Source organism: Rattus norvegicus, chromosome 7 (assembly GCF_021556685.1).
Source record: "Rattus norvegicus strain SHRSP/BbbUtx chromosome 7, alternate assembly SHRSP_T2T, whole genome shotgun sequence".
Classification (NCBI taxonomy): Eukaryota; Metazoa; Chordata; class Mammalia; order Rodentia; family Muridae; genus Rattus; species Rattus norvegicus.
Window position 1 is genome coordinate 136,209,821 of NC_141540.1, and position 26,386 is coordinate 136,236,206.

The following is a 26,386-nucleotide window of genomic DNA, read 5'->3' on the forward strand; positions in this document are numbered from 1 at the left end:
CTAATGACTCTCTCTTCTTTTAGAGGGGAACTGTATTCTTCCTCGTCTGTGTCATTAGCAGAATACCAACCTCATTCGGAGATCACGGTAATTGACTTATAGGAGGCACTGTGTGGGTGGGGACTGGGATATGGGAAGCAGGATCAGGTGTGGGAAGAGCAGCAGAGAGGCCCAGAGGGCCAGGAGGATGAGTGGAAATCTGCAGCTGCTGGAGGTGGGGGACATCTAGAAAGTCCCAGAAACCCAGGATGGAGACGGCTCCAGGAGTCAAGGCAGGTGACTTTAGCCAAGAAACCTAACCGTGGTGATGTGGAACCTGAAGAGGCCACCTCCTATAGATAGACAGGCCCTCCAGTGGAGGGACAAAGACACCAACCCAGCCACAGAACTTTTGACCCCAAATTTGTCTAAAAGAAACACAGGGACAAAAATGGAGCAGACTGAAGGCCAACCGAATAACCTGAAGCCCATCCCGGGGCAAGCACCAGTCCCTGACACCATCAATAATCCTCCGCTATGCCCAGCATGACTGTCCTCTGAGAGGCTCTGCCCAGCAGCTGCCTGAAACACATGCAGACACTCAGAGCCTAACATCGGATGGAGGTCAGAGGCTCTTATGGGAGACTAAGGGGAAGAATTGAAGACCCTGAAGGGATATGAATCCCACAGGAAGACCTACAGAGTCAATCTACCTGGACCCCTGGGAGCTCTGGGAGACGAAGCCACCAACCAAAGAACATACATGGGCTGGAATGAGGCCCCTGGCACATATGTAGCAAATGTCTTGCCTCACGGGGAAAGGATGAGCCTAATCTGGCGAGGACTTGATGAGCCAGGGTTGGGGGATACCCAGGGGTCCCCCACCCTTTCATAGGAGAAAAGAATGGGGGAAGCAACAAGGGACTCTGTGAGGGGGCACCAGGAAGGGGAGCAGCATTTAGGGTGTAAATAAATAAATATATAAATAAGACAGACTCGACTGCATTTCAGTTGAGAAATTTAGTAGACATAAACGTAAGCATTTTAAAACTATAGATGATAGCAATTCAATATCTGCAATGCAGGATCTCAAGCCAGCAAGAAGACTGGGCAATGAGTAAAAAGAACCAACTTAGAGACAGACATGTGACAGGTTAACAAATACCTGGAAAAATATTTGCACTCATCAACAAAGCAATTTTTATACCAATATTGAAGAAAGTGGGTAAGTATATAGAAAATTATATACACACCCAAAGAGTAGAATTCAGAAATACATAAGCAACCAATATGTAAAAGAATTGCCCCTTCTCCTGGGCCAGGCTCCAACCTCATTTTTCACTTTGCTGTCTGAAACTTTCCTCATCACACACCGAATATTATATAACCCAGGAGCACAATACAGGATTCTGAATAATGGGGTCTTTTTTATCTACATTTTAAAAATATGTACACTAAGAGCTATACTTATAATAGGAAAATGGTTGCATAAGGAAGTATATTGCCGTCCATTCACCCAATGAACAACACAGAAGACACACCCAAGACTGACATTTAGCATTAACATTAGATTTCATTTAGAGGAATTTAAATGACTGACACTGGACTAATTCTTTATCACCCCAGAAAAAAAAAACTATGTATTTTCACTTTTTACCAATATTAGTATGAGATCTAGGCAGATTTAATAGGGTACCTGACCTCACAGTAAGAAAAAATAAAGTAAACAAACATGAATGAGTAGACAGAAGACCAGATATTCCTAAGAAAAACATGAAGTTTCTGAGTAATTTCCAAATATTAACAATACCACATTTAATCACATCCATCCATGAGGAAAGGAAACAAATTATATTGAAGACATTGATACGTACGTTGGCTTTACTCTTCCCTCTCCTTCCCTCTCCCGTGAGAAATTCTGCACCAATGACCTGAAATCCCTCCATCATTAGAAGCTTGGTATGAAACACATCCCTGACCCACAGCATACTTATAATTTCAAGGGATAGAGGTTTAGACAGATCTCTAATATCTGTGGCAACGTTTTTGAAAAAGTAGAAACCATAAAGTTTCCTTTATGTCCTTAGCTAAGCAGAAGAACTAATTACCCCAGATCCAGTAGTAGAGTTCCTCAGCGAACTCTCTGCCATAGCACCGGTCTTCCATGATCTGCAGCGATAGTGCAGAAAGAAGGAAGAGGGGTGCGTTGTCACCGCCTGATGTACTTCGAGTCTTGTGACTGGACTTGCTGGAAACAGGAAGGGGGCCTGGAAGGATCCTTCGCTCGGGACCTAGCACCGAGGATGGCGTAGTGAATACACACGAGAGCAACAGCCTTGAGCTCCTTTCTGTTGCTTCTTTGGCACAGTGGGGGTCTGTGTCCTATGAGGTTACCTCTGCACACCAAAGCATGAATTTCATCCCATCAGTCACGAGCAAAACTGGTGCTGATAGAAAGTGGTAAACGCTATTTGTTCCGAGTTCTACATTTATTTCTGCTTCTCTGAAGAACCCCCCATATCTCTCAGCAACGTTCACGTATGCAAACATACATTAGAAGATGCATCGCAACGCTTCGGGATGGAGTAATGTATAATGTGCATATCAGAAGTGCAATTTCACTGGACATAAATAATTATACAGAAACACTACTGTAGGGAGAACAAGGTTTGAGTAAGGGGGTGTAAATCATGTAGAACTTGATGTTTGGAGTTTTAATTTATAAATCCCATTATGTTTAATTCTATCAACACGCAGGCAGCCAGAGTGAAGGGTGCAGTCGCTTTTATGTCAGCCTGTTAATTCCACCCACAATAAACAAAGCCATCTTTTAGTTCAAAACCATTAAGTCAAGCAAACATTGCCATCAAGTCTAATTCTTACATACTTACGTCATGAAAGAAAAATGGCTTACTCGCTGACAGGTACTCACAAGTACGTTTCATCAGCCTCATATACAGATGCAGTTGTACTTTCCCAGAATGTATAATAATTAATATTACGGGAGAAAAAAATCACTTTCCACCTCAGGTTGATTAATTCCGAAGACGACGGCAAACCACAGACATTTTTACATTCATCTGCAAAGCTATTGCCACAAATTATCTCGGTGTATGCTATTTGTAGAGGATTCAATGCTAGAATCATAAATAACTTTGGGGTATCAGGAAAATTCTAATAGCGACTCCATGACGACCAATTTGGATAAATCCCAAGACTGTCTCAGGAAACGAGGGAAATCTCATAAACTATAGAGACAGCGGGCCAGGTAAGCATGTCAGGTCTGTAAAGGGGACTGCGTTGATCTCAGAGAAACCACAGAATGGAAAACACAAAAAGGAAAGGGTGGCCTTTGGAAATTGCGGAGGAAGCTCATGTTTGTCTTTACTGACGAAGTTATTTTTGCTGTTTCAGCCAGTCTTTCTTTTACTTTCGTGTAGATTCTTCTCCAGCTACTGAAGACATTGTTAGTGGTGTCTTAAAATTCTTGGCCCACTCCCTCTTCTTTCTCCTTGAAACACAGACCTCGGAAATGTGGACTGCAGAGAGGACTGCGCTGATTCTCCCGAGTGTCTTTGTTCTGTCAGACAGGCACACAGATCTGTTGGTTGTTTATAGGCGGAGGTGATGGCGATGCAGACTCAGGAGAGCCTGAGCCAGTACTCTCCTTACAGGATGCGCACGTAAAGCTGTGTTTTAATGTTTAATAGCAGCCTCTGTTTGAACAACAGTATTTGAAGCCAGTATACCAGACGGTGGGCCGATGAGCCCTTCCGCACACCTCACTAGTTCACTGCCGTGAGGACCTTTTCATGACTAGACTGTTGTCTGAACACCATGGTTGAGTTGTGCCTGCTTCCAAGTCTGAGATGATCTTGAGGGTTTTCCCTTCCTACCTCTTTCTTACCCTTAGCCACCTTCGGTGGCCCAGAACCTAGGGCAAGCCCATCAGTCTCTTATGTCCAAACCAACAAAGTTGTACGATTAGGTTTCCCGCCGTGGAACGGCTTACTACAGGGGTTGTTATTCTTGGAGAACTGTCTTACAGCTGTTTTGATGTAGTGGCTATGGTTAGTGGACTTGGATTGCCCATGCTACAGCTAATGACGTTTCAGGGTTGGCTAGGCGCGCTGTGCATCCGCCGAGATGCCTGAGCATTTCCTGCGAGAATGGGGGCAGCGGTGTATTTTAAGATTCCCGGTTATGATCATGTTCATACTTTCTCTCTTCCACTGGTTTCTTCATCTATCAAGTATTTACTTAGCATCTAACTGTGTGACAGCACGATGTAGAGGATGAAATTTTCAAGTTTAATATACAATAGTGTACAATCCTTGACAGCGATGACCCTACTGTTTAGCAGAAATTTGTGGTCAGTCATGTAAAATTTCACACATGCATGTCTAAGAAAAGGCTTAGGAAGCCATGTGGCGCTTTTCTCCAGGTACCAGGGTGGCAGTCAGCACTGTGCTCCAGAATGTTTGGCATTGTGCTCCAGAGACTAGCTCGAGTATGTTCCTTCAATTTTCTGTGTAGAGATCGCTGAAGTGATTGTTGTGTTAGTTTTTAATTAGCACACAGGTTTTGTGATGGGAGTTCCATGCGCACTCAGTCTCTGTTGCTCTTTCTCCAGCCTCCCCCATCCCACCCCATCCTTCCCCTACTATCCTCTTTCTCCTCCCACTAGTCACCATTCTACATTCAGGTCACATGTCTTCTGTGACCCTCCTTAGTAGTCATAGCCTCTTCTCCCCATTTCACAGATCTTTCTGGCATCTCTCTGTGCACAGATGCTAGCCCATGAGGCATAGGAAAAGCTAAAGCCTTTGAAAAACACATATTCCAAAAGCTGTGCTTTGACACACTTGCTTATTTCCATATTTCACAGATTTCCATAATCAGTCTACCAAATTAATACCCCCAGCTCCTACCAGCCAGGGTCTGTGCCAGCTGCAACACACTGCTGATAACAGGAGCTCTATTATTTTACTGTGTTCTTGTTTGTAAAATGCCTTCCATGGGGCCAGTGACATGGCTCAGTGAGCAAAGGGGCTTGCCACCAAGCTTGACAACCAGAGCTTGGTCCTCAGAACCTACATGATGCGAAGAGAAAACCAACTGCTGCAGGTTTCCTCTGACCTGCACAGGTCCTGTGGCATGCTATGCCCACATATATGCACATTAAGCAAACAAACACATCTATACATATAAAAAAATGTAATGTCTTCAATGAAAAAGAACCTGGCTTCCCCCCGGGATAACACTGGATGGCTGGGAACACAAGGGGTTGGCTGTTTCCTTTGCATCCTCTTAGATCTTTAATGTTTTGAACCATGGAATATAGTACCGATCCGAAGATGTGTGATTTAAATTTAAATTGTAAAATGTCTCAGTGTTTGCTATAATTGTGGTGACAAATGTTATTCAGTGTCTCATGTGGAATTAACAAGAGTGTATACACATGAAGCATTCAGACAATCACCACAGGCGTTCTACATCAGAATACCAACAGGAGGGAGACTAACCATGCCCTGAAAGCTAATGTGAGAAGGAGTGGATGGGGAGTGGAAAGGCCAGGCACAGCTTCATGGAGGCCCCAGTGGACTTGGGCAGTAGAGAGGTAAATAGCTGCATAGTCGCACTGGGCCAGCCTCTGTGTGGTCAGGCAGTCTCCTCATGGTCTACAGGATCTCCACCCTTTCCATCACTTTCTGCCATTTCCTTACTTCCCTGTGATAAATAGCAACAGCTCACTGCAATTAGCACAGAGGAAGGGGACCACTGTGAGGACAGAGGCAGCCTCACAGCAGCTCTTCAGATTATACTGCTGATTTGGTGCCTGCTTCCTTACAGACACTTTATCTCAGGTAGTCTAAGCTCACAGATACTTGCCTTTTAGCATTCTAACTGGGAGTCAAGGATCTGTGCTCAGAGGAAGCAACTCACACTCACACATCTCCGTGCCCAGTCATTCCCACAAGCCTCTTGCGGGTAAGAGACAAGCCCTTATTATAATGAACCAGAAAGGGAGAGAATAAGATCTATACCCGTCATTGCCAATTAGAGACGGCATACTTACAGAGAGAAGACCAATTTATATGGAAACCTATGTGTCACCCAGCAGAAGCTCTTGGCATATTCAACCGAAAATCTCAGTTGCACATAACTGTCTCATGCATTACAAGCGCCCTGGGGTTCCGAACTGATTCTTCATATATGTAATTGGCAATGTTGCAGTTTGATTTTCTAGAGTCTACTGTGGCAAGAAGCTACATCATGCCGCAAAACTCCCTACACTATCTGATGGGGCCACAGTATGGTTACCTATGAAAAAGGCCATCGGAGAAGCGTCTCCCGCTGAGCATTAACAATGGCAGCATACTCTTGACCATTGAACTGGGCTTCTTCTGCCTATCTGCATGGCCACACTGTTGTACCTGTTGTTATGTATACACCCACAAACTACTTTGTGATTATTTTGTGAGTGTGTGTGTGTGTGTGTGTGTGTGTGTGTGTGTTTGAAAGTAGAAAATAACTAAATGCATGTCCAGAAAAGGATGAAGCTAAACATGTGGGTGAGATTTAAAAGGATTGGGGCTGGGAGATGTCTTGGTGGGTAAGAGGCATGATGTGCACACAAGAGAATCCAAGTGTGGATCTCCAGCACCCATGTAACAAACCAGGCATGGCCAGGCATACGCCTGTGATTCTGTGACTTTGGGGAGGGGGCGGTGAATAGAAGCGCTGTGGCTTGCTAGACACAACCATAGCAAAAGATGCTGAGTTCTGGGTTCAGTGAGAAATTGTCTCAGGATAATACAGCAAAGAGTGGTATCATAGGATACATGGTATCTTCCTCTGGCATCGCTGTGTACGTGAACATGGGTCATGGGTATGAACATGCAAATACTACATGTAAGTATAGTATATAATATATAATATATTTATGACCCATTAAACACACACACACACACACACACACACACACACACACACACGGTCACTAAAAGAAAAAAATAACCATCAATAGAAATAAGGTGAAGTCCATCAAAGACTTGTTTAGGGGCTCTCACTGCAAGATGAATGGAAACCCAGACTCAACACTCAGGTGAAGTGGGTTTTGATCCTGACACTATCACTAGCAAGTTAGGTGGTGCTGTGGGAGGGAAATGGGCAGAAGAGACACATAATGACTCCCCAGGGATAGTAAACCTCATAGCGGTGCAGCCTGGGTGCTAGGCTCTCCCCACAAGGTCTTCTGACGTTGGCAGCCCCTGTGGTGTGTTCGTTTCATCTATGTGATGAGCATGAGCGTGTTAACCTTGTGGGATTGCAGAGCTTCTGCTTCTGTGGATGTGTGCACTGACAGGTGAGGACTGTAAGGCGCAGAGAGGGGCAGTGAGTGTTAGAGCGAGCGATGAAACACGCAGGCTGTCTCCAGGGCTATACTCTCAACCTCAACTGAACACTGATGGTGAATGGACTGAGGGAGCACACATTGGCTGACGTCATCTCACTGAGAATTAATACCTTACAAATGAATTACATTTTACATAATGGAAAGATATTCTGTGTCACAAATGTGGTATTTGACTACAATTTGCCAGTATTATAGACAAACGTAAAATGAATAGGCAAACAACTTACAGAATTAATACAGGGACCCCAGAAACAGTGATCAGGTAGAACTCAAATAAGGACCGGAAGAGCTGAGGACGCAGTCAGACCTGGCTACCACAGGGCAGAGGGGCAGGAAGGGAGGTCAGCACATCTAAGAAAGTGATGGCACCGAGAAGAGGCTGGGTGGCTTCACACAGAAAGGAAAAATGGACAAGTTCATCCCTGATGACCCACAGAGCACGCTAATTTTCTTTGGAATGATCTTTGCTTTGTGTTGCCTAAAAGCCCAGCTGACATGGACAGAGGTCAGGGCTATAAGCACAGGCCTAACCTCATCCAGGGCATATAAAGAGAGTCCTGGGGCAAGGGGGAAAGCAACTGTGTGGAGATGGGGCTTCCCCATCCCTTTATTTGGTCAATGTCTTAAGCAGTCCCCAGCAGGGTGTTTGCACATCACCCTCCCCTCTGGCAAAGGCCAGTCCCCTGAGGAGAGCAAGCCCAGTGACTTCATCCTTTGGAGCTAAGGGTGGAGTGCAGGGAGCCCCCAAGCCCTATGAACAAGTGTACCAAGAACCTTCCCCTCTAAGTCTTGATACATTTTGTTCTCTTACATTTGATTAAATTTGGCCATCAGTATCTAGAAAAGATTTGAAAAGTTTCAGACTGACTAATCTCCAATAAGAACCAAATAAAATATTTTCTTCCAGGATCTGAAGGAGATCATTAGTACTATTTACGTATGTAAAGCACTTTGGGTTTATACACTTTACTTTTCACGACCACCTAAGAAGGGGCTGTCATTGCTATCCCACCTTACAGATGAGCAGGTGGAGGCACAGACTGTGGCTCTCCCGATTCATAGAGATTACGTAATAGGACTAGGCATCCAAATGGGCCTGTGGACACTTCCATTGTCAAAATTATTGTTTTCAGGTTGTTAACCTGAAACAGGTTCTATTAATAGTTATATAATAAGAACAATTAGTTGTTATTAATCAATAATGTGATTAATAATAACTGTTATTATAAGCTATTTTTCAGTATTTGGGTACTATTCAGTATGTGCGCATTCATAGCTACACATGTCAAGTGTATGGGTGAAGCTCCTCCCTCGGCTTCCTCTGCCAGCTCTCCTAGTGCTCCTTCCACACGTGACAGGAAGTAGAAACTGCTCGTACGCACTTCAGCTCCCACTCACGAACACATCTGTAAGTGCGGTGGCTTATCGGGTAAGTTCTCTGAATGTGATTGCAATCATAAGACTATTAGGTTCTTGATTCTACAGTCACTTTCCAGAAAGGTAAAGGACACTGGGCCTTTGCGGGTAATGACGGGAAATTAAGATTTATGTCTGTCTTTGGCATTGAGGAGGATAGCCCTTGTGGGATTTAGGGATTGACAAACGCATCTGCAAAGTGGACTTTTGTGTGCTCCCGACACACTGAGATGCAATGGGTTCCTGTGATTTTGTGCAGAAATCTGCCTGCAATTCTGCACAGTATATAAAACTCTATGTTCTAAAGACCTTCTCAGATCTCTCATAGCAGGGCTCGTGATTACTTCTCTTTGTTACGGTAATGCAAACACATTACAGACAAAGCACCAGAGACATTACAAGTTGCACCTACCTGTGATCCAAGTGGTGGATGGAGAGAATGACTCCCGAATTTAAGTGGATCTGTTTCAGGGTCACCAGAATTGTGAACTCGTGTTTATTCCTCAGCTTCTGGAAAAACCGCTCAGCTGTAGCAATGGGTGCTTTTATGCTTCTGGGGGAATCTAAAGTTAGATAAATAATAAACAGACTTTAAGAATGCACTAAAGTTTGGTTTTACAAAGTATGCCTTGTAAACAACACCCTTCTCAAAACATTATCGAAGAATAATTCATAAACACCAAATCTGAGACTCCCTTGGTAGGTTCTCCTAATAAGACCTTACGCTAGAGACAATGCAGGGCACCACAAAATCACGTGGGTTAATGGGTATGTTTCAGAAATCTGTTTTTAAACCATGTCATCTTTGAGAGAAAAATCAATGAGCCTTCCCAGAAATTGAACACTCCCAACTTTCTCTTTACACACTTTCTCCTGCCGGTTACCATAGCTACATCTGTAACAACAGCAAAGAGAGGCGGGTCCCACAGCGAGACCAAAGTGACGGCCACTGCAGAGCCAGGTAGATTAGCTGACACCTCCTGGGAGAAAACTGTGTTTAAATCCGTGAGCATCGCTCTGAAGTGGTATCTTTAGCCAGAAGGCTCGCTATAAATAGATTCTTGAAAAGATCAGTGAAATTAGTCACTCTCAGCCTTCTGTGCAGTGGATGAAACAGGAAAATCAATTTTTTCTCACCATATTTGTTGAGAGAAATACATAGAACTTAACTCCACCCCCTCCTCGATGGGCTTAGAGAAAGTTCAGCCTAGAAAGTTTCCCTAGAAAAAGAGAATCTTCGCTTTGCCCTCTCATGTGATTTAGTCTTGAGTTCCAAACTCGGAACAGACAAGACCTGAGAGAGATGGGACAGAGAGCAGTGGACTGGGTGGTGAGGAAAAGCCTATCGTCGAAGCACCTGATCACCATAAGCTCGAAGCTCTCTTATTCTTACTGTGCGCTTAGGGCTGATGGGACCCAGAAATCAGCCTGTGTGGTGATCAAATCATTCTCTTCTTTTCTACGGGAAAAGAGACTAAGGTGAGTAGTTCTCAGCGGAACGATGGAGTTTGGAGAAGACTGTACGTCTTGTGTGACCAAGCTGTAGTCGTTTTAAACAGCAGTGGAAGACACAATGCTTATCAATGTAATATCACTACAAACCCATGAAGGCTCTACTCAATGGTTCACTCAGAGAAGCAGATGGTAGACTGACGGTTGTCACTGCTAACAGGAAATGAATACAAGGTGGCCAAAGCTTCGAGTTTTAATCTTTATGTTTTGAATGCATCCCGGGGCTCTTATGTGCACTTTAGTGGGCAGTAGGGTTATTACTAATACTCTATTTCACACTCACTGAGAGGAAATCATAAACCTTCTCACTGTGTACAAAAATGGCAACTATATGGGGGTGGGTAAGACTACGCTTGTGACAATTGCTTAATTGTATACACACATATGTTTTATTTCTTGCACACCTTAATTGTGTACACTTGTTTAATGCCTCAGTTATGAGAATTTGCCCACCAGAGCAAACAGGCAGCCACAAGAATAAAGAATACCGATCTCCAGCTTTCAGTGGCCTTGCTGGCCCATACAGAGTTAAGTTACAGCTTACTATGGCAATCTCGCTCTCTTAGATGGATATGGGGAACAGATACCACATTGAATCCATAGAAATTGCTAGTATATCCATATGCTTTAGGATGTTTTCCCTATTTCCTTGAAAAAAAATAAGTCATTGGACCTTTTGGTAGGATTGCACTGAATCTTTTCATCAGGTCATTTGGAGTGATGGGGTATTTAACAATATTAATTATTCGAATTCTCAACTATAGGATACCTTTCCGTTTGCTTTAAATGTGTTGTCTTCAACCCTTACAACAATACTCTTCAGTTTTCAGTGCACAGGGCTTCCATTTCTCTAGTTAAATGTGTCCTAAATACTTTCCTGTCGCTAGTACAAGTCATAATGTCTCGATTTCCCTTGTCAGATAGCTTTTTGTAAGAATGTGGAAACTCTCAGCATCTTCATTCTGTCGACAACAAAGTTAAAGAAGGGATTTATCTGTCTTTCAATAACAAAAATGGGTAGGCAATAATTTCTTCTTTTCCAATTAAAAAAGTATCCCAGCAATTGCCACCGTGAATCTAATGAGTCCACTCATGGCAATGTGTAAAGATTAATCTACCCACATAACCTGACAGAAGTGCCAGGAGTGGATTCGATTATAAATACATCTACTCTCGGGAACAGAAAGGCTGGCCGGTGCTTTAACACTCACCAGTTCAGTATTCTTAGCTATGCACTGTTGCTACTTAAATTCAGATTAGGAACCCACCAGCTTAGAACTATTATCACAGTTAGCACCCATGGCTTTCAGTCTCCTCCCAATGTTTTCTCAGTATAAACTATACAGTGTAAACTCAAAGACAAAATAATCATAATGGGTTTGAAAGCCAAGTTTAACCACTTGATTAACACTGTGTGCAGCTTGAATAGCCCTTAAGCATAAGTCACTGCATTTAGCCCTCAGAGCACCCTGTAATGTGTGGGATTCTTGGCATCGTTTCATTATAAACTGCAGATTAGAGAAGAAAGCCCGCAGTGATTGGGGGTCCTGTCATAGTTATCCCTAAACCCATTCATGTCTGTGATTCCATTGAATTAGAAACATCTGAAGCAATCCTGGCATGTAAGGAACCAACTCACCTAATCCAAGTGGCAGATCTAGGACCCAACTCAGGACGAGGTGCTTCCTGGGGTCAGGAACAGAGCCCCACAGTACCACAGAGATGCATACCCCAAGGGGAATGTAAATCCTCCTCGCAAGCTAACTTTTACAAAAGTGTACTGTCCAGATACGTGAGTGTCTCTGAATTAACTGGGCTTTTCAGACCTGCAGTGTGATTCCTATCACAGTGTCCTCACAACTACTTACTCTCATCTTAAACTATGGTGATGTGAATTAAAATTTAAAAGGACAATATCACTTAAGAAAAAAAAGAGAAGCTTCAGGGGCTGGAGAGATGGCTCAGAGGTTAAGAGCACTGACTGCTCTTCCAGAGGTCCTGAGTTCAATTCCCAGCAACCACATGGTGGCTCACAACCATCTGTAATGGGATCCAATGCCTTTTTCTGGTGTGTCTGAACATAAAGACAGTATACTCAAAGATATAGATAGATAGATAGATAGATAGATAGATAGATAGATAGATAGATAGATAGATAGACAGACAGATAGATCTTTTTAAAGGAAATCTTTTTAAAAGGAAAAAAAGTTTCCAATAATTGTACATTAGAAGTCACTACAATCCCGGGATTGTTTTACAGCCATTGGTGGGGCAGACCACGCCTCCTGATACCACAGCTTGATTGACATGCGTATGAGCCTCATTACCAAGCTAAGAGCAAGGAACATGGGCATGGTCCTGAAGACAGACTCTGACCTTCCAATGCTCGTCAAACCAAAACCAACCTCAACTGTCTTTCCCCAATACAATGTTAATTTTAATTTGGACCAATACCAAATAGCCACATATTGCATAGTCACACTTTGATAAGCACACACTAATTTGATGAGTGAGAGCAAAAGCATTAATGAGCAAATCAAACAGAAATAAGGGTCAGGTTCGCTGCCCGGATCCAGCAGCTGACTGGTTTACCTTAAACAAATCATTGGACCTGAAATTTTCATTTATAAAATGAAACAGAACTCCAACAGTTCATGCTCTAAGATCAAGAACTGATGAATGGGACTTCATGAAACTGGAAAGCTTCTGTAAGGCCAAGGACATAGTCAGTAAGACAAATTGGCATCCTACAGATTGGGAAAAAATCTGCACTAACCTCACATCCGATAGAGGGCTAACATCCAAAATATATAAAGAACTCAAGAAGCCCACCACCAAAAACCAAACACCCAATCAAAAGTGGGGGTGTAGAACTAAACCGAGAATTCACAACGGAGGACTCTCGAATGGCTGAGAAGCACCTAAAGAAATGTTCAAAGTCCTTAGTGATCAGAAAAATGCAAATCAAAACAACCCAGAGATTCTACTTTAAACCAATCAGAATGGCTAAGATCAAAACCTCAGATGACAACACATGCTGGTGAGGATGTGGACAAGAAGAACATTCTTTCAGTGCTGGTGGGACTGCAAACTGCTACAACTACTCTGGAAATCAACCTGGAGGTTCCTCAGAAAATTGGAACTAAATCCATCTGAAGACCCAGCAATATCACTCTTGGGAATATACCCAAAAGATGTCCCATCATGCCGCAGCGGTATGTTCATAGCAGCCTTATTTGTGATAGCCAGAAGCTGGAAACAACCCAGATGTCCCACAATAGAAGAATGGGTACAGAAACGTGGTTCATTTACACAATGGAATACTATTCAGCTATTAAGGATGAGGACATCCTGAGTTTTGAGGGCAAATGGGTGGAACTGTAAAATGTCATCCTGAGTGAGGTAACTCAGACTCAAATGGACATGCATGGTATATTCTCACTAATAAGTGGACATTAGCCAAAAAACAAAGTACAGAATACTCAGGATACACTTCACAGAACTCAAAAAGTCAACAAGCTGAAGGTTCCAAGTGAGGACATTTCGGTCCCATTTGTGAGGGAGAAGAAAGCAACCACAAATGGGGGAGGGAAGGAGGAACCTGGAAGGGAAAGGGGATGGAGATATGGAGAGGGGAAGATGATTTGGTATCGGGTCGGGGAAAAGGACTGGAGCCCTGAGGGCCAGCAGAAAGAATAGAAACAGGCAAGCTCGGGAAGTGGGAGGTTGGGGGGACCCTCCAGAACGTACCATAGACCTGGGAGGTCTCAGGACTCAAAGTGGGGGACCCTAGATGAAATGCCCTATAGTGGGAAGAGAGAACTTGTAGAGCCCACCTCCAGCAGAAAGACAGGGCATCAAGTGAGGGATGGGGCTGGCATCCCACAGTCAAAACTCTGACCCATAATTCTTCCTTTCTGAAAGAACTGCAGGGATGGAAATAGAGAGGAGCCTGAGGAAAAGGAGGTCCAGCAACAGACCCAACGTGGGATCCAGCTCAAGGGGAGGCCCCAAGGCCTGACACCATTACTGAGGCTATGGGGCGCTCACAGAAAGGAACCTACCCTGACTGTTCTCCAAAAGACCCAACAAGCAGCTGAATCAGATGCAGATGTGTGCGCCCAATGGGCAGAAGCTGCTGACCCCTGTGTTTGAATTAGGGAAAAGCTGGAAGAAGCTGAGTAGGAGGGCAACCCTGTAGAAGGACCAGCCGTCTCAGTTAACCTGGACCCCTGAGATCTCTCAGACACTGGATCACCAACCAGGCAGCGTACACCAGCTGAGGTGAGGCCTCCAACACATACACAGCAGAGGACTCCCGGGTCTGGGCTCAGTCAGAGAAGATGCACCTAACCCTCAAGAGACTGAAGGCCCCAGAGAGTTTAGAGGTCTGGTGGGGTGGGTGGGGTGGGGACATCCTCGTGGAGACAGGGGTGTGGAGAGGAGGTATGGGACGGGGAACAGTCAGACAGTAGACCAGGGGCAGAATAAAATCCAGAGTGTTAAAAAAAAGAAAGAAAAAAGAAAAAATATACTTAGTCATAATACGTGGGTACCACAATAAAATTCCTCTAGAATGCAAAGTTAAAGTATTAAAGGTTTATACATAGTAAATGTCATTTCTTTTTATTTTATTATTATTAGTTTATGTGTTCATATGGAGTGTGTGTATGTCTTCTCACAGCATGTGCGTGTCACAACAACCATACAGACGACACGGGAAAGCTTGATAGAATGGTTTCTCCGGTTCTACCTTTGGGTGAGTTCTGACTGGCACGGCAAGCACCGTCCCCTGCTATGACCTTGTACGGCCCTTCATTTTATATGTTTAGATTTGATTTAATGCTAACAACCAAAGTTTGCCTTACCACTGAATTTTATAAATTCTCAAGCTGTGCTCCTTTGAATTAAGTCATATATTTCAATCCACACATATACAACGATTTCGCTGTCACAAGTAGAAAGATTGATTTTTAAAAGAAATACAATATTTACAGGATCAAAGTGGGATTTTTATAATAGCTCATTGAAATTGTATTAATACTTCTTAATAAATAGGTGTAATGGAAGGGAGCTATAAAATAGTCTCGCATGCACAAGGTGTGAAGGTTGTTTATTGTGCGAGAACGTTCTAACGAAATGTTTGCTGAGTAGCCAAGGAGAGAGTACACAGTGCCCTACCAATTACGCAGAGACAAAACGCTGAGAGGCACCATTCCGTCTTCCTCTTAATAGGGCCAGTTTGACCTAAGACATCAATTTGCAGAGTTTATTCTTCTATATTTCTTCCTTAATTATCATAATCAAATTATTTCACAGAAGCAAGACACCAAAGTCTCACTGATCATGATTAGCCACCCTACCCAAATTAAACCTGTTTCTGTCATGATTGTTCTCACTTTAAGAAAGAAAACAGCTTGATAAAGCCCCAAAGGGCATTACCAAATGACGAGAAAGGCACGGCACTGAGCTCCTCGGTTCAGAATTTCAGAAGCTGAAAATCTGTCAGTTTCTGCCCTTGTTTTCCCTTTTTCCCTGCCCCCTTTTCTGTCTCCTCTGAGGCAGAGGAATAATAATAATAGTAGTAATAATAATAATAATAATAATAATAATAATAATAATAATAATAATCAGATTTTAAAAGAATCGTTGCCTCGCGGAGATTCAGTAAGAACCCTGGAAATCTGTTCACCCTCTAAGGAAAGAATCACTTCCCAAACCCACTGCTCTGGCACAGCTACAGAGCTGGGCTCCGGCTTTAGTCTCAAGTGGGGGCCCCTGCACTCAGCCCTGCATGAGCTGCTTGGTGGAGACGTTACTATTGCATCAGGATCCTGCCAGATCCTTGGTTGCACTGTCCCTTTGGAATGGGTGAATCGTGCTAAGGCCTCGGAAAGCCAGATCTGTAGGAGGCCTGTTGGACTCTTGGATACAGGGACGAGGCTGTTCCAACATGGTACCACGCCCCAACCCCATCATTCTTCTTGTCTTATCTCTAACCCTTTCCAATTACCTTCTTAAAGTTTTCCCACCACTATCAGATTGTCTGAATTAAGCTTGCTATTTAAATGTTGGTGTTACCCCTGTATAAAGTGCAAAATACACCTGCTATCCAAACTTAGTTCTTCATTCATTGCTAGATGGTCTCATCTCTGGTGCTGGCTGAGCTACCCCGAGAGGGCTCTATTAGTATTCTTAGCTCTGTGACAGAAGACTTAAACCAAATAAGGGAGGAAGGACTCGTGTTTGTGACTTTGTGTGATATACTCAAACAAAGCGGGGAAAACACTCAGGCAGGCAGATCCATGGCAGTTAGACTGTAGCTGAGACTCCTCACACCCACAGCTCCGCGGAACAGGAAGCAGAGACAGAACAGGGAGTACAAATACTCTACCTCTGGCTGGACTCCACCTTCCAAAGCCTTCACACCTTCCCAGAACAGTGCTGTCAATGGAATAAAGTGTCCAAGTCGGACTAGCCTGTGGGCTAACATTTTCCATAATGTTTATGAATTATGTTGAAAATAAACAGGGTAACACCACCAAGCATGAAATCCTACCATTTCTGTCAGATTTTTTTTCCATGAACATAACCATTCTCAGACTAAGCATTTCCCTCAGTTTTTAGTCAACTTTCATTAACTCAGAAAAACTTTTCCTCAACACTTAGTATGTTAGGAATTCTGCGAGTGAGGATCAGTAGTATGTCAACACCAGGAGCCGTCTGTGTCACAGTGGCTCACTCCTAATTGTCCTCCAGTAGTAAAAGCTCTCCTCTCCCCTCTGGTCATAAAACCATCTAATTTTCTGACACACAGATACTCCTTAGAAACTTCATTTTTCCATATTATCCTTTGAAGCTTAAGGGTTCATGTGCTCTAATGTCCAGTGGAATGTGTGTAAAAGGAGCAGGTGCTACCATCCTCTCTTATGATCTGAAAGGAAACTGACCTCCCTCTTCTTCCTTTCCATTGGTGATATAGTGGGGAAAGGGGAACTTCGATAAAAACAAGGTGTTTGGATCAGAATACTGACCACACTTGGGTCTTAGGACAATCGCAGGTGGGAAATGCACCATCAGCCCTGGCTACTGTTGGCTCTGTATTGTTACAGAAGAGAATAAAGGTCTTCGCTATGTAAGCGATGCATCTTGTTGAAAAGCTTAGTCCATTCTCCACATACTACAGCTCCCCAAGTCTGTGACTCAACCAGACATTCCACTGGGGTATCATTCTTCAAAGTAATGATCGAGAAGTTTTCTATATGAGGTCGAATAGTAAAGATTTTAAGTCTTGCAGACTATACACGTATTTGCTACTTAATCTTTAAATATTTTTACAAAAAATAGGTCCCCAAAAGTAATGCTGAATCCTATCACTGACTAGCCCTTGTCAGCAGTGAGCATACATTGCCATTTGTAAAATAACGTATTCTATATCTTTACTTGGTTAAGATTGTGCTTAGGAAGAAATGCTTGGGCATGGGCTAGGAGATTTCACTGGAGGATTTTGCTGGATGGACAGACAGGAAAGGAACGGAATGGTGCTGCATGGTGATGTGTGGTCTTGATAGGCATAGATGAGAGTTAAAACCAAGTGTCAACTTGACAAGAACAGAATCATCCAGCAGACAGATCTCTGAGCATGACTGTGAGAACCTCGGAAATTGGGCTGAGTCGGGAAGAGCCTTCTTAAGTGTGTGTAGCACTGTGCCATGGGCTGGGGTCCAACTTGGGCAAGAAAAAGGAGCGTGAAGAGAATACTAGCATCTGTCTCTCTGGTAGAGGAAGTGTGCACCCAGTGGCCCCTCACTCCTGCTATGCCATGCCTCCCTTACCAAGGGCTGCAGGGCCCTCAATTGTAAGCCCAAACAAACCCTTCCTCCCTTAAGTTGCTTCTTGGTAAGTGCTTGGTGCCAGCACTGAAGTAAGTAACTGATGCAGAACACTGAGATGAAGAGGCAAATGGCTGTTGCAGTGATGAAGCTGAACACGGGAGTCTTACTCCTTAGAAACTGGGTAGGCGGAAGAACTTCTGCCTAGAAAATCTCTAGATGGCTGTAAACGGAGACTAGTGGGTTAGCCTGATTAAAGTTCGGAAGACCAGGTGCTGAGAGAAATGTGGACAGTGGAGGCCTGGCTCATGAGATTTCAGAGGGGAACACAATCTCTTATTGAGAACTCGACGAGAGACTCATCATGCAGTGGTCAGAAAAGATCTGTCTGTGCTCCTGAGTCCTATAGTGCGGCTGAATTGTAAAGGACTAATCTGTTCAGTGCAAGAAATCTTAAGAAAAGATCTCATTTCAGTTACTGTGCCTGACCTCATCCATGTCTACAGCGAAAGTAAGCAAGACAGAGAACAGAGAGATATAAAACATGTATAGTTCAGGGAAAAGACTACAAGTTTAAAGTTACTGACAAGACGGTTCAAACGCCGCTGTGGTTATGAGGGAGATTATTAATTATTTGAACTGACAAGGCAGTTCAAAAGCAGCTGTGATTATTAAAGAGATTATGACACCTTTAAAGAAAAGCCTCTTACTCTGCACGAAAGAAGACAAAGACAAGGTGAGGACAAGACCCTCCCTCTCAGAGGCTATAATATATGAAAATGCTAATTTATCTGATCGGACGAAGCATAAACAGAATTCCACATAAGGGTCTTTGGTGGTTTGAATAGGAATGATCCCCATAGACTCGTGGGTTGGGAGTGGCACTATTAGGAGGTGTGGTCTTGCTGGACTGGGTGTGGCCTTGTCAGAAGTGTGTCACTGTGAGGGCAGGGTTTTAGGTCTTCTATACTCAAGCTATGCCCAGTGTAGATAACAGTCTCTTCTAGCTGCCTACAGATCCAGGAACTCTCAACTCCTTCTCTAGCACCATGTCTGTCTGTGTGTCACCGTCTTCCCCTCCATGATGATAATGGACTGAACGTCTGAAACTGTAAGCCAGCCCCAATGAAATGTCACCCTGTATAAGAGATATCATGGTTGGGATGTTTCTTCACAGCAATGGAACCCAAACTAAGCCAAGTCTGCTGGCTCCAACAGGGCCAACTAGGGAGGGGTTTCCAAGAGTCAGCCTTAAAGAAACACAGACTTTCGTGCAGATGTGATCCAGTGGGAGCCAGGCTACACAGCAAGCTCCCATCAAACTTTGACATCGCTATTCACACTGCACTGGTTTTGTGGGTATGCGTCTACAAGATTGAAAGGATCGTGGAATCTTGTGCTGAGATTGAAAAGAAACAATGGGAGCAGCAATGTGCTGGGTTCTTTGGAGAGATCCTGAGAGGCCACTGCTTGAAGCTGTGTCAAGCTTCAGTTGCAATGGAGACCCAAGAAAACTGGAGATTTGGGGGCCAAGAATCATCTGCCAACAGAAGTGCAACCATGGAGTCAGAACAAAAAGAGGGAGTCCAGATTTGGTGTCTGATTAATCAGACCTCACGGAGTAGATGCTATAATCAGCTGAGGAGGAGAAGACTGAGGTCTGGTTTACCAATGGTGCTGCACACCACGGAGGTACCAACAGGAGACATCTACAGCATTAGAGCGCCTTTGTGGGACAACTATGAAGGACATTGGAGGAAAGGAATCTTCACAATGGTTAGAATTTTTGTAAGTAAACATCTTCATGCATTTTTCCTGAAATAAGAAGTGGACCCATATGTAATTATGTATTGATCCATGAGCTCTGTCTACTGGTTTCGCTGGATTGCTAGGGCATAAAAAGGAGCATTGGAAAAATAGTAATAAGTATATCTGGATAAAGCTATGCAGATAGATCTCTCCTAATAGGCCAAAGATGTGAAGATCCTTGCGTCTCCTGTAAATGTTCATCAACAGTTAGTTATTTCAGCGGAGGAGGGGTATTGTCCACAAGGTTGTGTGTGCCTTAACCAGCATCCAGTTAAGAATACTGTTTCTCTCAAGATGGATGATCAAAATGTGAATGCTTCACTCCTTCTTTAAAAGGGGAACAAGAATACCCTTGGCAGGGAAGAGAGAGGCAAAGATTAAAACAGAGACTGAAGGAACACCCATTCAGAGCCTGCCCCACATGTGGCCCATACATATACAGCCACCCAATTAGACAAGATGGATGAAGCAAAGAAGTGCAGACCGACAGGAGCCGGATGTAGATCGCTCCTGAGAGACACAGCCAGAATACAGCAAATACAGAGGCGAATGCCAGCAGCAAACCACTGAACTGAGAATAGGACCCCCGTTGAAGGAATCAGAGAAAGAACTGGAAGAGCTTGAAGGGGCTCGAGACCCCATATGTACAACAATGCCAAGCAACCAGAGCTTCCAGGGACTAAGCCACTACCTAAAGACTATACATGGACTGACCCTGGACTCTGACCTCATAGGTAGCAATGAATATCCTAGTAAGAGCACCAGTGGAAGGGGAAGCCCTGGGTCCTGCTAAGACTGAACCCCCAGTGAACTAGACTGGTGGGGGGAGGGCGGCAATGGGGGGAGGGTTGGGAGGGGAACACCCATAAAGAAGGGGAGGGGGAGGGGGATGTTTGCCCAGATACCGGGAAAGGGAATAACACTCGAAATGTATATAAGAAATACTCAAGTTAATAAAAAAAAAAAATAAAATGTAAAAAAAAAAAAGAGTAAAATACAGTGACAAAAAAAAAAGAATACTGTTTCTTCTATACCCTGGCGTCGTGGTCCCAGGAATGAAAGGGTAGAAATGTGAGTAGTACTGTTCACCAGGAATGGTGCTTCATCCACTAGGATTTTTTCCACTTTCTATTTCCATGAACTTCTTCTCTGCTGGCCTAGAAGTTTTGGAGCAGAGGGAGGAACGTTTCTTCCAAGAGACATAACAAATACTCCATCCAACAGAAGTAAGACTTCTTTCTGCTCATTTTGGGCTCCTGATGACGTTAAGTCAGCAGACTAAGTAGTAACAGTGTTGGAATTTGTGACTAATCCAGATCGTGGGGAAACATCTGCCTGTCTAGTCCGGCACGCAGGAGGTCCTTTAAGGTGTCTCCTGGTGTTACTAGCTCTAGCCATCTAATCCAGTCGGTATGATAAGTGACCCAGGCCCTTCAAGAATGAAGGTATGGGTCGCCCGTTGGAGTAAAGAGCAGAAACCTGTAGGATGATGTCATTACGCAGCAAGGCGGGTCCAGGATAAGCTGAAGCCTATCACAGATGAGAAGGAGGAGCATGTGGGGAAAATTCCAGGAGAGAGAGATCCAGAGTGGTACCAGTAGCCACCGACCCATTTTTTTCTTTTACTGCAACAGAAACCCACCGAAGGACTTGCTGAGAGTGGAGGAAATACAGAATGGGGAGTAGAGAAATGTTATAAATTCTAATTAAGGCCACATGACTGTTTACAGCAGCAAGGCTTGTAACTGGCATTAGCGTTTATGTCCTATTTTCTTAAGAATGTATTTGTATACATAGTGAGCAGATATTTCTGTTTCCTTTCTTGTATTTCTTCATTGTGTGATGTGACACCAACTGAGATAGTACATGTTGCAGATCTATATTATCAGTCTTAAGTTATGGGACATTAAAAGACTTAAGTGTTCCTCAAGGGGACTTTGATCCCCAAAACCCTTTGGAACTTGGAATGCTATGTTCCAAGTCCCAGGTGCTGGCTACTGTGATAGCCTGAACCCTTTGGAGCCTGAAAGTTATAGTCCATGTTCCAGATGCTGCCCACTGGAGCTGCGAGACCCGTTGTTTTCCCTGCTGGAGTTTGGGTTTGCATTGGAAGGGTTTGTTTGTCATGGGCCTGCCCATCCCTTTCAGAAGAACACGAACTGTGCCAGAAGGTGTTGGAGCTACAGGACTTATAGGAGCTCACTGCTAAGATGCTTCAAACTTTTAAAGACTTTGGGAATTTTAATGTCAGATTCTGCTTTACATTATGGAATAAAGAGAGACTTTAGGGACGGGGTGGAAGGTTATGATTTTCGAGTGATGTTTTCGTGGATTGCGTTAACGATAGGCAGAGTGTTACTGTTAGCGCTGTCAACATGATATAACCTAGATTCACCTGGGAAGAGGGCTCCAGGGAGTAACTGTGTACATGGGGTTGGATTGTAAGCATGGCTGTGGCACTAATAAAAAAACCACACTGGGGAGGAAAGGTCTTCCTTCACTTACACATCCAGATCACAATCCACAGTTGAGGGACCCAAGCAGTAGCTGAGGCCGGAACCACTGAGGCAGCCTGCTCGGTGGCTTGCTTGCCTGCTTCCTTACAAAACACAGGACAACCAGCACAGGTAGCTAACTATCCATAAGCAGCTGGGCCCTCCCACACTAATCAAGAAAACAGCCCCACAGATAGGCCCATGGCCACTCTGATGAAGGCAATTCCTCCCCTGAGGGTCTCTCCTCTTCAGTGTCCCTAGCTTAAAAGATGCCAATGCTAAGATCCCAGTGAAGGGTTGCCTTATTGGCATGGGAAAACCCTAAATGTGGCCAGCGCCTTCCAACAGTGGCTCAGGGAGAGGGGCAAGATGTGGAAGATCTGCTCACTTGGCCTTCACTATTGCTGGCGAGCTCATCTGCTCTGCTCTGCTGCTGACTCCTTCACTGTTAGAACCAGGTTCTTAGGGTTTTCAGCATGGGTTGCATCTGGCAGCTCTCCGGAAAGCTCTCAGGCCGTCCACACAAGATTCTTAGTGCTGAAGTACACAGGCCACAGACTGAGCAAATAGTGGGTTCTCGGCCTCTCTGGTGTGAGACATTGTTGGACTATGACCCAACTCTGAATGCCAGTCTAATAAACCGTAAACCCTCTCTTGAATATATACTCTTTCTGTCAGCTCTGTTCAATCTGGAGAACCCTTACCTACATAACATGTGATACACAAAAAAATTTAAAGAATGTCTTACCAACACACCACACACACACACACACACACACACACACACACACACACACACACACACACACACACACACAAGAACCTAGGGAAAGGGTGAGATTGCATAGAGAGCCTAAACCAACTAACAGAACTTGGTCCTCTCGAAGATAAGCGCGTTTCTAGAAGAAAGTACATAGAAAAGCCCACCCTCAAGTGGTCGGTGTGAGCTGAATATTATCTTAGAGACACTGGAGGGAGAACACAAAAGCCCAGCTGCCAGGGCAGTGACCACTGCTGCATAAGGTTGGTGAACAAGTGGGGCCACACAGCCACAGATGCACTTCCTCAGGAGAACCAAACTGAAGACTGCCTGAGAGCCTAGAGATTAGTGACGCAACAATGATAGCCAATCGGGAACAGCCATTTGGAGGATAGCTTGCTAAGGACCAATGGGATGCAGGTAGAGGGTATAAAGGACGCTCCCCGAGAGTTAACTAAGGAGTTTGCTGTTGCATTCTCATCTGCTTTCCGTGTCTGTGCCTTTGATTCTGCACCTTGTCACCCACCGCTCCCAGGGGGCGGGGGGCGGGGGCGGGGGGGCGGGGAGGTGGGAGTAGGGGGGTGGGAGTCGGGCAGGTGAGGGGGTGAGGGGTGGGGTGCTGACAGAATGGAGGAGTCAGGCAACAGACACACTGTAAATTTCCAGAAGAGGAAATGGTTCCTAACTGAATGACCAGACTCACCTTCTAGAACCCAGAGTGCTGAGCTGTGTCTTCTCAATCATCGCTCTGCCAGTGACCGGCAGTTGTGAGCTGACCTTCTCAGAACGTTCAGAACGTTCAGCAAATCCACACCGCTGTTTTTCTGCCCTTCTCTCTTCCTGCTATGATTGAGTTTTAAAACTTGGGCAAAAAGCTCGAGGTTCTACACTAGTCTATAGAAAATATCTTTGTTACATTTTACGCTCTTTAAATAGGAAAGGGCGTCAGGGCGTTGCAGTGATCCTGGAATAGTTCTGCAATTGGTATTTAGCTTCTGATAGACATGCTCTTGGCACCTTTCCACCTTCTGTGGGCCACAGGTGCGGCAGGCTACTGCAGTACGGCTCTGACCTGCATTTCTATTTCATGTCTGGTTACTTTATATGCCAGTGTTACATCCTCAGAAAGACTGGTTTTAATCTTCTTGAGGGTGAGAACTATATACGCCACCTCTCTCCTACCATGATAAATACCAGTGCTTATAACCCAGGACAGAGGAAAAGATCCAATAGAATCTTGTTGGATGGATTTAAATTAGTATTTCTTTCCAAGGTTTAGCTGATAAAACAGCATGCCTATCTTCAATACATAAGAGTAAGTCACTCCCCTCTCTCCTAATTCATCACTGAAGCAAAGCTAACAGCCGTGGACACACAGCACAGCTCCAGGCAATACCTGTAATCTCACAGGCAAACATAATTTATCCTGCACAAAGGTTTATGGAGAAGTCCTGGGAGGCATAACCCATACTAATTACTAGGCTCACCTGTCTCATTAGTCCAGACCAGGAAAGTTGTTAGGATTTAAAATTCTTTTGAAACGTTACTATTGGAATAGAGTTTAAAACATGTTGCTGTCGGCCTTTCAGAGCTGAGCCCTGTACCAAGTTGTAAACTTCTTTCTCCTTGGTTCATGTTCTGCTTATGCACAGTCATATCCCTGTCAGTATTTGGAAGATTAAATGGGCAATACTACCTCGCTGCTAATTAAACAGATTTTATGACTGATAGGCTCAGATATCAATACGTATCAACACCCAATGATTGATTCATACTTCTCTTACTCCCATGCCATCCCTCTGTTACCTATGTCATCTCTCACTCAGTCTGGGGACAGGACAAGACTTTGTTCTTGTTTTCACTCTGACTGAATATATACACTGCAGGTCTAGACACATACTGAGCTACACTGAGGGTCTGTTCACATACTGAGTGTATACACTGAGGGTCTATTCACATACTGAGTGTATACACTGAGGGTCTATTCACATACTGAGTGTATACACTGAGAGTCTATTCACATACTGAGTGTATACACTGAGAGTCTATTCACATACTGAGTGTATACACTGAGGGTCTAGTCACACACTGAGTGTATACACTGAGGGTCTAGTCACATACTGAGTGTATACACCGAGGGTCTGTTCACATACTGAGTGTATACACTAAGGGTCTAGTCACATACTGAGTGTATACACTGAGGGTCTAGTCACATACTGAGTGTATACACTGAGGGTCTAGTCACATACTGAGTGTATACACTGAGGGTCTAGTCACATACTGAGTGTATACACTGAGGGTCTAGTCATATACTGAGTGTATACACTGAGGGTCTAGTCACATACTGAGAATATACACTGTGGGTCTATTCATGTACTTTCTTGTAAATACAACGTATGCTATGCCAACTTACCACTTTGAAATGCAGCTATCTTTGAAGATATCATTGGTAGATCAGTTTTTAGAAGCTTGGTGTGCATTCCTTCTTTCTACAACATTCGTTTCAGGCCCTCAGAAGATTCAGTCTGCTATGCCATGCTGCAGTGTATCTGAATCCAGAATATTCTGATTTAATGAGTCTAGTAGTCTGAACTCTGAAGTGCTTGGCACCTTGGCAGGCAAGAAAGGCACATAGTAGCCAGGATAAATCAGGACAGGGTTCAAGAGTGAGCTGTCAGCTAGGTTCTAAAGGAGCAGTTCTGTATCTAACAATCAGTGATGTGAGGGTGAATTCAGGCTTAGAGCGGCTGGGAAACCCAAGCAGAAGAAGCAGTGCATGTGAAGCATGAAGGTACAAAAGAAAGATGGCGGCGTGTTCACGGACCTACAGCACTTCAGATTGCTTGAGCATATGTGGTGTGGGTGGGAGGGAGTGGGGGGAGTGGAAGGAGTCTAGACAGGTGGTTAGGGCTAGAACACAGTTCTGAGAGCAGCCTTGCCAGAGACACTGTGTTACACGGGGAGCTGCGGGGCTAAGAGGAAATTAAAGCAGAAACTCAGTCACATGGACTGGGCAAACAGAACAGAACATAAGGAGTAGCTCTGACTCAGTTGGCATGTGGCACTGCAGGGCTTTTCTTAGGAAACCAGACTTTGGTAACAGAATTACAATCAGTTCTGTGACTAGGGAGTGGATCCTCTGTGCTCCCTGTCCTGGCCAGAG

General features: G+C 44.2%; 1 protein-coding gene across 2 annotated transcripts in view; it reads right to left on the reverse strand.

Annotated features, from left to right (window-relative positions):
• The window catches only part of Nell2 (neural EGFL like 2), a 319,573-nt gene that overhangs the window by 247,735 nt on the left and 45,452 nt on the right, over positions 1-26,386 (reverse strand). For both annotated transcript variants that reach the window (NM_031070.3, XM_087559210.1), the window contains 1 exon segment: positions 9,228-9,378. In NM_031070.3, the coding sequence (NP_112332.2) occupies positions 9,228-9,378 (151 nt within the window).